Raw genomic sequence first — 15,964 nt, forward strand, 5'->3', positions numbered from 1 at the left:
TACTTGTTTGTTAATATTACCATTATTAAAGCCTGAAACATTTATTCTCTCTGTAAATCAGAAGTTTGAAATAATTTCATTTTCCAAAATAACTTAAAATGATGATGATAAGAAGTTTCTTATTGAATTAATTTTTACAAACAACAACTCCTAGCTGCCATTCTTGGAAAGTCAAACTGGATTGTGGAAGAGAAGCTGTGCTTCTTATCTTCAGAAGATCTGTATATGTGTTTGAAATGCACACAAGGGAGAAGGGGAGTCAACTTGTAGGGGAGTGAGCGAGAACATTCCTCTGTCTCTGTCCTGGATCTCTACTCATTCATTGGCTCTGTTTACAGAGGCTGATGAACACATGGAGGGTCAAGGTCTGAAATAGTGGGTGCAGTCCAGCTCCTCCTTCTACATGTTTAGTCTACATATATTTTGAATGTATGTACAAAAAAACAAAAAAAAACCCCTCATGAATGTGATTATCTTTGATCAATGTTCTTGAAACATTTACAGACTGCATGTTAAATGCACACTTTGGCCCTGAATGTTGATTTTTAGCCTACTTTCCAGTAGGCTTATGAAATTACCTGGCATTCTGTCTGTGTGTCCGTCCATGTGTGTCCCCCATCAATTTTGCAACACCTAGACCAATATGAACCAGATCAGGTATAGTTGTAGGGACACATAGGGACACCTCAACAGCATGGTTTGTGATGATGTCATCAACCCTGATCCAAGATAGCGGACGCATAAACGTTTGAGGCGCAAATGGGCTAACTTGTGAACCGCCTAACCAATTTGGCCCACATTTGCTACAGATGTAGGGACACATAGGGATGCCCAAATGGCGTGGTGTGTGATGATGTCACCCAATCCAATTCAAGATGGCAGCTGTGTGAACATCTGAGGTGCAAGTGGGCTAATTTGTGGACTGCCTTTGAACCAAATTGGGTACAGCTGCAGTGAATGACACACAGAGAAACCTCAATGGCATAGTCTATGATGATGTCATCCACACCAATCCAAGATGGCGGATGTGTAAACTTTTGAGGCCAAGTGGGCTAAATTGTGAACTGCTTAACCGATTTGAACCAAATTTGATACAGCTTTAGGGACACATAGGGATGCCCTAATAGCATAGTGTGTGATGATGTCATTCACTCCAGGTGATGTGCATGGCAGATGCATGAATATCTGAGGCACAAGCAGGCTAATTTGTGGACTGCCTAACTTATTTGACCCAAATTGTGTACAGTTGCAATGAGTGACACACGGACATGTCAATGGCATAGCTTGTGATGATGTCATCCACACCAATTCAAGATGGCGGACATGTAAGCCTTTGAGGTGCAAGTGGGCTAACTTGTGAACCACTTAACCAATTTGAACCAAATTTGCTGCAGCTGTAGGGACACCTCAGTGGTATAGTTTGTGATGATGTCATCTACCCCAATCCAAGATGGTGGACATATGAATGTTTGAGGTGCAAGTGGGCTAACTTGTGGACTGTCTAACTGATTTGAAACAAATTACATACAATTGTAGTGAATGACACACAGGGACACCTCAGTGGGTAGTTAGTGGTGATGTAATCCACCCTGATTCAAGATGGCGGAGGCATAAACCTTTGAGGCACGTGAGCTAACTTGTGAACCATTTAACCGATTTGAACCAAATTTTCTACAGCTGTAGGGACACATAGAGACACCTCAACAGTGAAGATTGTGACGATGTCATCCACCCCAATTCAAGATGGTGGGCACAAACATCTGAGGCACAAGTGCACTAACTTGTTGACAGCCAATTTGAACCAAATTTGCTACAACTGAATGGACACATGGGGATGCCCCAATGGTGTAGTTTGTGATTATGTTACCCACGCTGATCCAAGATGGCGGATGCATAAACTTTTGACATGCAAGTGCACTAACTTGAGGACTGTCTAACAGATTTGAACCAAATTTGGAACAGTGGTAGTGAGTGACACACAGGGACGCCTCAATGATGTAGTTTGTAATGATGACATGCACCCCGATTGAAGATGGCAGACGCATGAACATTTGAGGCACAAGAGATCTGACTTGTGGACCTCGATTTGCAACAAATTTAGTCCAGATGTAGGGACAGTGAAAAGAAAGTAGGCTGATTAGTTCTTACTAGAAAAACTTGTTTTAAAATGGGAAATAGTAGCTGTGCGAGCTCTGATCACAATAAAGACCACAATACAAGAAGAGTTTAACCTGTCTCCTTTATGCTGCAGTCCTGACAAAAATCTGCTCCTCCAGCTGCTTTTTGTCTTGAAAGGAAAGCTGTCCCTGCCACCTTACCTCCCAAAGTAAATAGCAGCTTCAAGGGAGGGGCTTTTTATTCTCCTCAGAACATGAGGAGAAAGGTTTTTAAAAAAAATGCAGTCCCAGTTCTGATTCCCACCGCATGACCAGTATTTACAATTTTAAAAAATAAACACACTGGGCCAAACTGCATTTAACATAATTGTGTGGTTTGGCTCAAAGAGCTTGCAAACTTTAATAAATTTAATTAGTGAATTCATTGATTAAACTTTAATTGGTTAATTGATGGCCAAAGACTTTAATTGGTGGAGCTGCAAATTAAGGGCAACCTTGTTTCTCTGAAGAACATATTTTGACCCTGGTGAATTATTGAAATAAGAAATGAAAAAAAATTCTTTCCTTCCAGCAGTGAGTGGTAGCTTTTGATTATTAAATTGTAAGTTGTCGTGTTTCTTCAATTTCAAAAGCACACCAAAATTAAACTTTTGTTAATATTCATCTTTGTTTACACTTAATCAATTAATTGTTGAATGAGTTAAAAATCAAATGATTAATCAACCAACAATCTACTATTTGATGTTGACAGCCATAATTTAAACTATTGCCTTACTGACACCAGTGCTGTCTCTTTGGTTTCAAAGGGTTTCACATTCTTTCTTCAGAATAGAGCCTCTATTTAAGCCTCCTAAATTTAGCTGAAATCACTATTGGAATCAAAGGACTAAGGAGAACCCAAGGTCATGAAGTCTAGCCACCTGCCTTAAAATAGGATCCTAGACCCATCAGTCTTCTAGAAATTTGGATCTAGGTTATAGTATGTCACAAGCAGAGAGGTTGCCATGCCAAAGTTGTCTGCAGAAGAGATGTAGATTACTCGGGCAAGTAAGTCAAGCCACTTGCCATAAGGGGAAACCCTATAATTGTTTCACTTTGTGAGAACTGAATAATTTATTTTATTTCATGCTCCGGTTCTATGCATATTTAGAATTGGGAAGGAACTGGCTAATAGTCCCCAACCTAGGACCATTAGCCAGTTCCTTCCCAGTTCTAAATATGCATAGAACTGGATCATGAAATAAAATAAATTATTCAGTTCTCACAAAATGAATCAGTTATAGGGTGCTGTAAATATAATAATGGCACATCAGTTTCTGCTGTCATAGTAAATGGTTGGGTGGTGAAAGATATTTGTATATTGCTAGTATGTAAGGTGTGGATACATAAGATTCTGTGAATCGTCATAAACATAAAAATATTCACCAATGATGAAGGCAAATTTCACTGTCCCCTTTCACCTAGTTGTGTAACCTACATAAGTCCTAAAAGTCACAGGTTTCTGCACCCTGCTTTTACAAGGGCCCCTTTTCTTGGAAACAATACTCTGCCCCACCTGAGTAGAGATAGACACATGTCGACTACAGCTTGCCCTGTCCTGACTAGGCATAAACATAGCTAAAGCTGATTGGTTCATTATTGCTGGTTTCTGCCTTGTAATTGGTTCACCTTGTCTACCAATGGCTAAGCTTTATTCTGCTTGTACTAGTATGATTGGTATATACCATGAAACTTTGGCCTCTGATAGGCTCTGTACTCAATCCTATAGCCTGTATGTAAACAGTATAAAATACTCTTGCCAAAAGCCTGAGTGTGTGCTCTTGGAAGAGAGACACCCAGCATGCCATGATCAATAAAGCTTGAACCTGAAGGATGGTGAGGGCCTCTGCCCATTAAATGAACCCAGAATTCCCGGAATTTCTCCATCACCAAGCACACCAAGACACCCTCCTCACAAATTTCACAACATACCTCTGTCTCCCTTTGCTGCTGGTCTACCTCTTCAATTGCAAGGAGGAAGCCATGTCGGGAAGAAGGATAGGGATGTGCACAGAACCAATGGGGGCTGGTTTGAAGGCAGGGGTGGGACAACTTTAAGGGCAGGGGAGGGTGCACTTACCCCTCTCTCCACGCGCAAGCAATTTCTGCCTACTTCCAGTCCGAAGAGTGGATGGGGTGACGGAGGTACACTGCCACCCCGCCAGACAGGTTTTCAAGCAGGTGCCAGCAGGGGGGGAGCGGAGGGAGGGGTAAGTGCACCCTCCCCCGCCCTTAAATTTGTCCCATCCCTGCCTTCGAATCGCCCAGTGTTTGAACCTGTTTGGAGGCCTGTAAAAGGGCTTCAAAACAGGTTCATGTACATCCCTAAAGAAGGATGCCCTCTTTCACTGGCTCACTATGGTTTCTGTAGAGAAATATGATCCTGCCCAGGGGAGGAACCAAGGGACTTATAGAGAGTGGAAATTTAAGAGGAGTCAGCTTGTGTTCTCTGAAGAGGAGTTTTTGCAATAAAGCTGCTGCTGTTCTATTGGAGTTTTTTGTCCCATTCTGATTATTGTTATTACTGTTCTTAACAGTCTGCAGAGTGAAAGGCTCTCCCCGCCCCCATGGCAGAACCCAGCCTTATTTATTTCTGGCTTGCCTTTTCAAAGGCACATCAACTGGAAAGGGATAATCTGGCCACTACTCACAGGGGGCTCTTCCAGATGGTAATTTATTCCAACTTCAGCACAAATTTCAATGGGAGATGTAATGAAATATCCAGATAATGTTAAAGAACATAATTTCGCCATCTGCTGGCCATCCATCCACTAACAATCCATAAAAAAGAATTCCCACCCCCACCCGCCCACCCCTGCATTGCTTTTATTCTAACTTGAAAGTTACACGGGGTGGCCTGGCTCTTATTGACAGGGATTCCACAACTCCTGCTTCCAATGCACATGCACACCATCCATCATAATGACTTAGCTTTTTTAGCTATGATCATCTACAGAAGACCTACCACCTTCATTTAAAAGGGTGCATATCCCTAGTCATAGGTAAAATTCTGTCTGATTTCCTATTTGAAAGTGCTTTGTGAGCTGAGAGTGAAAAGCAATGTAAACTTCAGTACAAACAATGTTGAAATGATCATGATGATTTCATTGCTCTGCGGTGTGCCCCTTTGCGCTCGCAAGATCAACATTCCTGGTAATAAAAACTAATAATCAGAATAAAACCATACTGGATTAAACTATGATAATCTATTTTTCATCAAGCATGTGAAATGTTATTATTACACAAAGAACTAAACAGAAGATGAAGTAGCTGGAGAATGATGCCACTTATCAATTTAAATGCTCTTCCAGGGATCGAAAAACTGAGCATATCTTGTAAATTAGTTATAAAAATTTGCTTTCCAAATGCAGAGTGCTGAGATTTATAGGCTAAGCAAACCCATGGTTTGTGGTAACCATAGTTCAGAATTCAAATCATGGGCTGAGCTTGCAGACATATAGCAGGGGAGGCATAGTTTAGAGCACTTTAGTCTTCCGTGTACTCAGGATTCAGATTCATAAGCCCATTCTCATCTCCATGGTGCAGTAGCTTCGTTGGGGTAGAGAAGTAACCCTAACTGGTTTTTGTTGATGATCTGTGGACTCAAATATAAATATAACTGTGAAGCTCTATACACAGTGTATAGAGCTTCACCTTAAGGGGTTCAGCGGGGAGAGTGGGTCAAGCCCGCTCTGCCCGCAGACAATCCCCAGGCTAGCCCTGGACGACCAGATTGACCACCTGCACAACTACCAGCTCCATCATGGAGCTGGTGGGGATCATGGGCCACCCCCTGGAAGTCCCAGGATGCCCCATGCGAGCATTCTGGGGAGACCCCCAAGGCTGGGAGGCTTGCTGTAGCCTCTCAATCGGGGGTCTACTCGTGAGTCACTGCGGCTCAGAATCATGCTGCAGAGCCTCACGATCGCCATAATGGGGTTAGCGGAGTGCTCGCTCTGCTGAGCTTGTTTTTTGGGGGGGACAATTAGGCAGGTTGTGGGAGCTGCACATTTCCCAGCAGTTCATGCACGCAGGGGAAAGCGAGCTTGGCTCCCTTAGCCCAGTTTCCTCCATGCGTGTGAATAGCCAATGAGGCTATTCTCATGTCCAGCAAAAATCGGGCTAGGAGAGCCTAGCCCGATTTTTGCTGGTCGTGTAAACCATCGGGCTCGCAGGTGAGCCCGGTGGTTTACAAGTTGGTAACCCGCTTGCAAAGCCCTCCCCTTAGCCCAGGTTAGCGGAACGAGCACTCCGCTAACCGGAGTTTCCAGATTGTGTGTTGCCGTGGCGCGGCTCTACGCCGTGGCAACTCACGAGGAGACCCCAACCTGGGAAGCTAAAAAGCAACCTCCCGGCTTGGGGGTCTCTCCAGCATGCTCTGCACGCTCACACAGAGCATGCTGGAACTTCCAGAGGCCACACGGCACCCAAACTCCCAAGCTTCCACCGGCTCCATGACAGAGCCAGCAGTTGTGTGGGCAGCCGATCCAGCTGCCAAAGGTTGCAGCAGATATCGTCTAAGCCCATTCTCCCTGCTAACCCCGTTATGGCAGGTCTTACCAATCATGAGACCCACCTCTCTGTGTTTACAAAGCAGCTTCAAACTGTGGTTTCAGGTCCTGGTTTGTTGGCTTCAAACTAACCATGGTTGTGGGGAGGGTTGGTTTTAGCTAAAGAAACCATGGTTTTGTGTTTCATCTTAATCTAGCAATAGGCATGTTGCAGCTGAACTGTAATTGCTGTTAATAAGCAAGTGTTCCGTGTGTCAGAATGGTATTTTTAGAAATTGTAAAGCTAAAAGTACATGCTTCAATGTAATAAAGAGGCACTCTAAAAGCACTTCAAATAATGCATATTCCTTTTATTTGAAGTGTAAGCACTTCAAATAGTGCATATTTCTTTCATTTGCTTTGTTAAAAAATAACAAAGCAACTAAAATAATTATGCATTATTTGAAGTGCTGACATTTCAGTCACAAGACATGGAGGCTATTCTCACGACCTCCGAAAACTGGGCGGGAGCCCAACCCGGTTTTCGGAGGTCATGCGCTGCAACAGGAGCCATGCGGCTCCCAGCAGCAAACCTCCTTTACGGGCCCCACCCTTAAACAAGGTTAGCAGAGTGAGCACTCCACTAACCCCATTTCACCAATCGTTTGTTGCCATGTTGCGGCTCTGTGCCACAGCAACTCACGAGGAGACCCCCAACCAGGAGGCTCCTACAAGCCTCCCGGCTCATAGGTCTCCGCAGAATGCCCCACACACTCGTGCAGGACATCCTGGGACTTCTGCAGGCCAGGAGGCCCCTGATCCCCACCGCCCCTACTGGCTCCGTGATGGAGCCAGTAATTGTGTGGGCAGCCTATTGGGCCGCTCCGGGCGAGCTCCTTGCAGAGCCCAGTTAGGCCCTACACACAGATCATGTTTAGAGCCTTGTGATATACCAGCTCATAAGTATTCCGGAGGTGTATCGTTTGCTGCACCCTATTCACAATGTTTTTTTGAGCCCCTGGTGGCGCAGTGGTAAAACTGCCGCCCTGTAACCAGAAGGTTATAAGTTCAATCCTGACCAGGGGCTCAAGGTTGACTCAGCCTTCCATCCTTCCGAGGTCGGTAAAATGAGTACCCAGAATGTTGGGGGCAATATGCTAAATCATTGTAAACCGCTTAGAGAGCTCCGGCTATAAAAGCGGTATATAAATGTAAGTGCTATTGCTATTGCTATTGCTAATGTCCCATCCAGTCCGTAGCCGGGATATAGTGAATCCTGAAGCGGGCTTCCATGAACACAGTTAGGCAATTGCCTCCCCTTTGAAATAACCCCCTCTGTTGCTCATCTCAAAGAGAATTTTGGAGAAACCCAGTAGCATGAGGACCTGCAGTTTTAGACAGGGACGTCTAAAACTGTCTTGGTGCCCTCACTTACATATGCCTAAAGACACTTCCAATAGCAACACCCAGGAAGCACAAAGTGAAAGTAAACCTTTCACTGAAAAAATGTTTAGAGCTAGTGCCACTGTTTTTGGTAGCTGTATTCCTGTGCCAATTATATGGTATGAGAGTGACCATGGAACTGACTCAGAACACTGATCATGTGAAAACCTGTCTGTCTGGGAAGCATTCTAACCCTCTAATAGACTCTTTGCATGTTTGGAACATTAAGTTAATGTTAACTGTGTTAACTTTAAGTTGACATTACAAGAATTACAGGAATGAGGCATCAGTGTTACTGGTCACTATGCAAGTGCCAATATTTGGGATTAAGAAAGAACACAGCTCTAAAATGTTTCATGAAATGATGTAATTCATTTTATTCCATTTTTATATTGTTTCTAGGATTCTACCTTAGCTGGTTCTGCAACCATGGCTGGACCCAGAACAAGTGCAATAATTGGAGATCAGGGAACACCACCAAAGGTCCAGCTACCCCTCAACATGTAAGTATCAGTTTTGCCTTGAATGCAGTTTTAACAGTCACCTAATCATTTTGGTTGTATTATTTGAGAGAATAGGTCCTCTATGAGGAACATTTTACATGCAGCTATTGTTATCTTGGACATGGCCCAGCCTTCTGCCAGAATTGAAAAATGAGCAGTGAAAGGCCAGGTCATCTTTTTTACATAGTCCATTTTTAGCTTCCAAGATATTTATTAGAGCTCAATGAATCATTATATGGAAGGCTGAGTGCCTATCAGCTGGAGAAAATCTGCTCCTTTAAATTAATCCATTTATGAAATAACGTTCCCATACAGTTGAACACCTGGGACTATCATTGTTAGGAATCATAGTTTCTAGCATAAAAATGATCCAGATATGTATTGTAGTACAAACAAATGAGAATATAACATTAACATGATACATACAAGAATTTTAGCTTAAATACAAGCAGGTAGCAGGCTTAAATGTTACTTGGAAGAATATAAGGTTAACTAGCTCAGAAATTCAAAAATGTGTTATAAAAGTTTTCCAGTGGGTTTTCATTCTTTACATTTGTAGATAGTTGAAACAATTTACACTGTACAAACAGAAAATCCAAATGAGATTCCTGTACACAATATATTCCTCTCAAATGAGCTCTGGATTTAATCATCTGTTCTGCCCAAAGGAGAAATTCAAGGAACTATGAATATATAACTTATGATACAATTCATTTGGTATGTCTTTTGAAAAACAGAATTTTTTAAGTTCCTGTATTGTCAACAATATAATTTAATTTTTAAAATGCATACTAATGTACTGTATGATATAGTTCAATTAGATTAGAATGAACATATCTGTATTTAACCTGGCCATACAGTGTACCCCTCTGTGCTGATAACATCATTGGTTGTGGATTTACATAATTGATTTGTTGATGTTGCTGCTGCACAGTTCCTTTATGTCAAGGGAAGGCAGAACTTTTATCTGGGCTTCCCAAAGTACAACAGGTATGAGTGTGTTCATATGTGTTATAAATCTGACCTTTTCCTCTTGAGGTCAAATTTATAAAATATGCATCTGATGAATGTCTGTCTTCTCTGTCAGGAGGGGCATAGCAAGGTTGGAGTGGACCCTGGGGAAAAGCTTAAGATGGGCTCTTGTCTCCACCCCAACCTCCCCGCCTTATTCTTCGGAAAGACATGAGGGAGAGAGCAAAGAGCAAACTCGCACTCAGCTTATGGGCCCCCTCTCCCTCAGGGGCCTGGGACATTTGCTAACTTGGCAAAGAGGCACCTTTTAACATGGTGATTCTCTTTATTTAGCAGGGGGAGAGTAACTGGCCCTATCCACCCCCAGTACAGTACCTCCAGTGACTGTTGCTGGTGTCTATCTTATGATTCTTTTTGGTTTGTGAGCTCTTTGGGGACAGGAAGCCATCTTATTTATTTGTTATTTCTCTGTGTAAAGCGCCCTGAGCCATTTTTGGAAGGGCGGTATAGAAATTGAATTGATGATGATGATGATGATGATGATGATGATGATAATAGTTGGTCTGTCCTCCCCCTTGTTCAGTTTTATGCCCCTGGGTGGAATATGGCCTAAACTCCCAGCTTCATATACAGTGTCAGTATTAACTCCTCTTCCTCTGGAGGGCCTGCAGAGTGCCATCCCTCAGACTAGGCTTGGATCATCTTTGGGCCTCCAGGACCCCTAAGACAGACTTCAGCTTACCCACTTCTATAGGTTTTGTCTCTGAATCACTGTCCAAGGCATCTGAGAACTGCAATAACATTTCACTTTAAATGAGGAAATCTTGGCAGGAGGAAGCACAAGTTACTCCCACCTCTTTCTTCCCAGCTTCTTTGGAATTTCCAAACTGGCTCTTAAGGTGTTTTTTCTACCACAGTGAACGAAATTGCATAGATGCAACATTTCACCACATATAATAACTGTGTATTATACAAATAGCAGATATTTCAATCTGCAATATTCTCAGTCTATAATGAATGCTTAATTCTCTGTGTTGCATTAAAAAATAAGGCAGATGCCCTTTTAATTTTAGCTGTCTACAACACTTCATTTGTCCAAGATATTGAGTCTTTTAATATATGTAGAGGGAACGAAATAAGTACCTTCATGCTCTTCTTGCCTGGATGCGAGGCTTCACTTCAAAGCAATTGTATCTCAGACTTATAATGGACCCACAGAGATGACATTAACCGTAGCACCATGAATTCAACATTATAAATTCAGTCACAGTTGAGTCCCTCAGGCTAAAGTTAACGCTGGAAATTCTGGCAGGCAACTTTTAGTGCTGAATATCATAGTTTAAAACTGTGTCAGTTAACTAGAACCCACCCAGAATACTGCAAAATGTCATCTCATTGCAGCTTTGAAGGTGTTAGGGTGATTTTCATAGTTTTAGCTTTGCCTCAAAGTGTAGGGTAGCAAATGATTAAAAGCAGTCCTGTACAGACACTTCACAGCTGGATAACGCTGTTAATCTCAGTTCTTTGCCAAGAATGCACTCCAAGGAAATATTAAAATATTTTTCTAGTTATCTATACCATCTCTGCACAAAAATAGCTTTTATGTTTTTGACACAGGTGTCAAGCAGAGCTCTCTTCTACCTTCATCCAGCCCACATGTGTGAAGTTCAGTCTACACAGTGTTAAATCGACTTAGAATTGCAAATACAGCTATTTTTATAAACTATGTATCAATTATACTAATAGTCAATAAAGAGACAACACAGGGCTCAGACATGATCCCAACAGCAATTCTGATTAACGCTGCTGAAAGATAATAAGGACTGAAAACTGGTAAACAAAATAAAACTGATAGCTCTCAGCTTTGTCTTATCCAACACTTTAGATATTGGCTGTGTTCAAAATTAACACAAACCCATGATCTGTGCTAATCATAGTTAAGGATTTACATTATAGTTTGAACTTCCAGAGCATTTTCCAAACTACAAGATTTTTAACACTTAAAGTGTTGCAATGTGTAACAGAATGAGGCAGCAGTTTGAAACCACAAGTGCAGCAATTCTCAGGCAATATTATATGCAACGTGACAAGGTTTTGCCTGTCAATGCAGCAGTTTTTCCAGGCAAGGAGTGTCCATATTCCACCTCTGGAACTCATTCACTGGCCCCTCCTTCTCCTCAATTTTGGGTTAATGGGGTTGCAGCGGGAGAGGGAGATCACTGATGCGACAGAACATTTAAAAAAAAAAAAAGAATTCTTGGTGCACTTGAGCAAATCCACCAGCAGGGGGAAGCGCCATTCCAAAACAATGCCTTTCATCATTGTGGGCTTGTGCAAGGAAAGATACTTTTTTAAAAAATCCAATGGTGGAGGCAGAGGGAGGGGAGGCAAGCGCTCTTCCAGTGAGGGCAAACAGTCTGAAGTGAGGGGGGAGCGGGCTGCCCGGGAGGAGATCTTGTGGTCTCTCCCCGCATGAGCAAGAGCAGCGGCTCCTCTGGGAGTGGCAGTCACGGACTTTTCTAAACCAGGCTCTCGCCGCCGCTGCTTCCTCTCCCTGTCAGTGATGGACTGGCAGAGGGGCTGACTGGATGCCCCACGCACTTGCACAGGGCATCCTGATACTACTGGGGGCCAGGCGGCCCTCGATCCCCACGACCCCTACCAGCTCCATGATGGAGCTGGTAATTGTGTGGGCAGCTGATCCAGCCGCCCAGGAACAGCTCCCTGCTCATGTGCTGGAAGAGCGGGCTAAGCCTGCTCTCCCTGCTCACCACCTCAAGGCAACTTCACTTTGCTCATGTGAAGCGCCTCATGGTTTCTTCATCCTTTAGCATTACATCTGAACAACTCAATGATAGTATAGTTCCTGATCAGCAACATAGCACTAGGCCTTGGGTATGGCAGCCCTTAGGCCCTTAGGAGCAAGTTACTCTTGGGGGCATGGCACCTTGCTCTCCACCATCTCTTAAATTCTCTTCCTGCCCTTGGAAGCCCTTTAAACAATTCTTCTGAGACACAAAGGAAGTTACCCCCTACTCCATAGTTCCTGCAGCTGCCCGAGCACAGAAGGAATGGCAAGCTCCCAGCACCAAAGCAAAGAAATAGTGAGGTCGTTCACACAACCAGGTGGGTGGGAAAGCTGATCAGGAACCACCCCCCCATGAGCTCTGGATTGTTCCTTGGAGCACAGACAATCCATGCTATGTGCTGCAGCATGGAGCTTCCAAGGCCAGGATGACACATTCTGGCCTCAGGGGCGTAACTATAATAGGGAAAGGGGAGACAGTTGTCTGGGGGCCCACTGCCTTGGAGGGGCCCCCCAGAGACAAGTCACATGACTGACTCCCCCAGCCGCGAACCCGCCCGGGCTTCCTTCAGTTGTATTCATCCTCCGAAACTGATGTGAGTGTTAAGAACTGGAGCTACCAGAACAGCATGTCTTTCTCTTGTACCATTACATGACTTGCATCATCCACAATTTACAAAACCTCCTCATTAAAGATTTCTTTACTTCATGAGCTGAGCTTCAGTGAAGGGGGGGGGCATTTTAAAATCTTGTCTCTGGGCCCACACCAACCTTGCTACGTCCCCGTCTGGCCTCCAGATATCTCACAATGCACTGTGCAGCATGGGCTATGCATTGGGGGATTCCCCCAGAAGACGGGTGCTCTAGGTGCCCATCTCTGTGTCCGCTGGGGCTGAACATAGTTCCAGCGAACACACAATGCCAGAGCCCAGGTTAGGGGCTTACTCAAGCCTTTAACCCAAGCTAAGAGCTGGGTTTAAAAGCGGGGCTAGGCAGCACTGCCCTGCGGGGTTCAGACCCAATCCCAGTGATTCTCACACGCAGTCAAACCCTAGCCTGGGTTATGGTGCATGTGAAAATAAGCTCAATGTGTCCCTTTATGCTGGGAAGTTTGACTTCTACTCTGTTCTAGTGCATTGAGCAGACCTTCAGGCTTTATGCCTGTCCAGTTTATTCTGCCCAGCCTTGATTGTAACCAGGCCTGAGAAGGAGGCCAATGCTATATGCACATGCATGGCCAAAAAATGGACACCAGAATGCTTTAAGTCCTTTGTTAAATAAAAGCATAAATTATTTTACCAAGATATTGTGTGCTGCAAGCGCATGGTGAATTGAGCCAAAGTATGCCTAGAGGAGCTGTTACAAAATATAAGTGTTCTAATAATTTCTGCTGCTTATTTCCTGTCTGCAAAGCAGTTTAAAACAATCTTGGTATTACAAAGGAATAGAATAAATAAAACAAACAGGATTTATTCCTCAATTATGTTACTGAGAGAGCACAAGTAAAAGAAGTCATGCTTCATATGTATTGGCCGCAGTCTATAGTTATGGTGGTAATAATGTTAGGTATTTATTTTATTTTATGTCTTTGGTCTGTTCTGTGAGACTGATCTTCTTTTTCCACTCCACTGTACATTACACCTATTACAAGAGAGATTCACACTGAATTTAGTAGCATAAATATAGCTTTATATACCACAGCCCATCCTTCTTTGTAACCTGTAAAAGAGTGCAGTACTCGTGAATCCATACACAGTGAAGTTTGGGAATTGCCTTCATTATTTGATGGTCAAAAAACCTGCCAATTTAAGACCAAAGTTCAGACTCTCTCAATCTGGCTCAAGCTCCACAGAACCAGGAAATTGGAATCTAAGGCTGATGCCTTAACTCATGTGCCACGTGATCAGTAATGAACCCTGCAGTAACGCTCAGATGCTTCATAAGGCAGTACAAGAGCAGGACAACATGGGGCATCTTTGCTGGTGCCAGGCTCTCCACCCCCCCCATCTTGATTTGGGCCTCAAAGACCAAGGAAAAGTGTGGGTCCATGGAGGGCAAGTTGGAAGTGAGCACAGTTTGTGACACTACACTACATCATTACTAATCACGTGGCATGTCTGTTCAGGCATCAGGCATAGGTTTCCTTTTCCTGGCTTTGTGGAGCTTGAGCCAGATTGAAAGAACCTGAACTTTGGTCTTAAATTGGCAGGTTTTTTGTTCATCACATTTCCCTGGTATGTGAAAAGGAAATTTATGCTTGTGTTTCCATGTGTGTGAGTATGTTTGCATTTATGTGGAAAGAGAATGCATTTCTGTTTGCACTGTTGGTGGAGGCACTTGTGTTTGTGTGTGTCCTGTGTTGCACATGTGTGTGCATATATTTCCACATGCTTGTGTGTATGCTTGTATTGCATATGCATGTATTGGTATTTCTGTTTGGGTACATGTTCATGTGTGTGTGCGTTTGTGTGTGAATATACTTGTTTTCTCGTGTGCATGTTTCTGTACCTCTATGAGTGTCTATATACACTTGTTTGTATTGTTTGCATGTGCTTATGAGTGTACACATGTTTGTGTCATGTGAATATGTGTGTTTGTGTTGAACACAAACACACACATTCACATGACACAAACATGCAAATTCACATGACACCTTCACATGAAACATTGTCATTCACATGAAACAAACACAGAAATGGAGAAACACAAGTGTGTGTTTCTCCATTTCTTTGTTTGTGTTCTCCATTTCTGTTGCCCTGCCCACTGAAGTAACACCTCAGTGTTACTGTTATTTTATATAAAATAGGTGTAGGTAAAGTAGCCCTGCCCACTGAAGTCAATGAGACCTTCCAGTGCAGTCAATATCCTGACAATGGGGGATGGGCAGCAAAGATAGTGTCAACTGAGGTAATTCTGAAGCAGTGTCAGGGAGTCACTGAGGCTGTTCTCACAAGCAGCCAACTCCAGGCTTACACAGCTAAGGCTGGGATTGGCTGCCCTTGAGAACTGCCAGGATTCACAATGATCCCGGCAGTGCTGCAGCGCTAAACCCAGCACTGAACGGTTAGCCTTGAACTGGCTCCTTTGATTGTGTGTCAACGTGAGCGGCTTACAGCTCACATTGACATAGAGATGGGTGCCTAGAGTGCTCATCTCCTGGGGGAATCATCCAGTGCACTGCGCTTGGCATGTGGTGCACTGTGGGATTCCCAGAGGCCAGGACAATGGCCTGCTGCTTACCCATGCTGCTCCCGGCAGTGGTGGTTGTGGGTGCGCAGCTTGCACACCGCTGGGGCTCAGAGGGGAAAGTTGGTTGAACCCTGCCTCCCCCCCAACCAACTGTGCCCACACATTTGTGTGAATAGGCCCACTCTGCATAACAGATAAGGGAGGAGGGGGAATGGAAGAAAAGAATGCTGCAATCTTGGGCAGGCTTTCTCAGAAATAATCCCACACACTGCTTCTTGCCCACACTGCTCTAATTCCTCACCTGGCTTTCCCAATATGCCTCCCTCTTCTGCCCTTCCCTGGGAGTTCACATTCCATCACTAACAGAACAGGCAATGCACCTACAATAGAATCCAGTAGCTAGTT

At 43.8% G+C, this 15,964-nt stretch overlaps 1 protein-coding gene across 5 annotated transcripts in view; it reads left to right on the forward strand.

Moving 5' to 3' along the window:
• SH3RF3 (SH3 domain containing ring finger 3) overlaps window positions 1–15,964 on the forward strand; it is a 334,223-nt gene that overhangs the window by 269,461 nt on the left and 48,798 nt on the right. For all 5 annotated transcript variants that reach the window (XR_008319086.1, XM_053307321.1, XM_053307322.1 and 2 more), the window contains one exon: window positions 8,492–8,592. Coding sequence is in view for 4 of the 5 variants with exons in the window: in XM_053307321.1 (XP_053163296.1) it covers window positions 8,492–8,592 (101 nt within the window). In the remaining variant the exon portion in view is untranslated. The remainder of the gene's footprint in view (window positions 1–8,491; window positions 8,593–15,964) is intronic.

The sequence above is a fragment of the Hemicordylus capensis genome, chromosome 3, assembly GCF_027244095.1.
Source record: "Hemicordylus capensis ecotype Gifberg chromosome 3, rHemCap1.1.pri, whole genome shotgun sequence".
NCBI lineage: Eukaryota > Metazoa > Chordata > Lepidosauria > Squamata > Cordylidae > Hemicordylus > Hemicordylus capensis.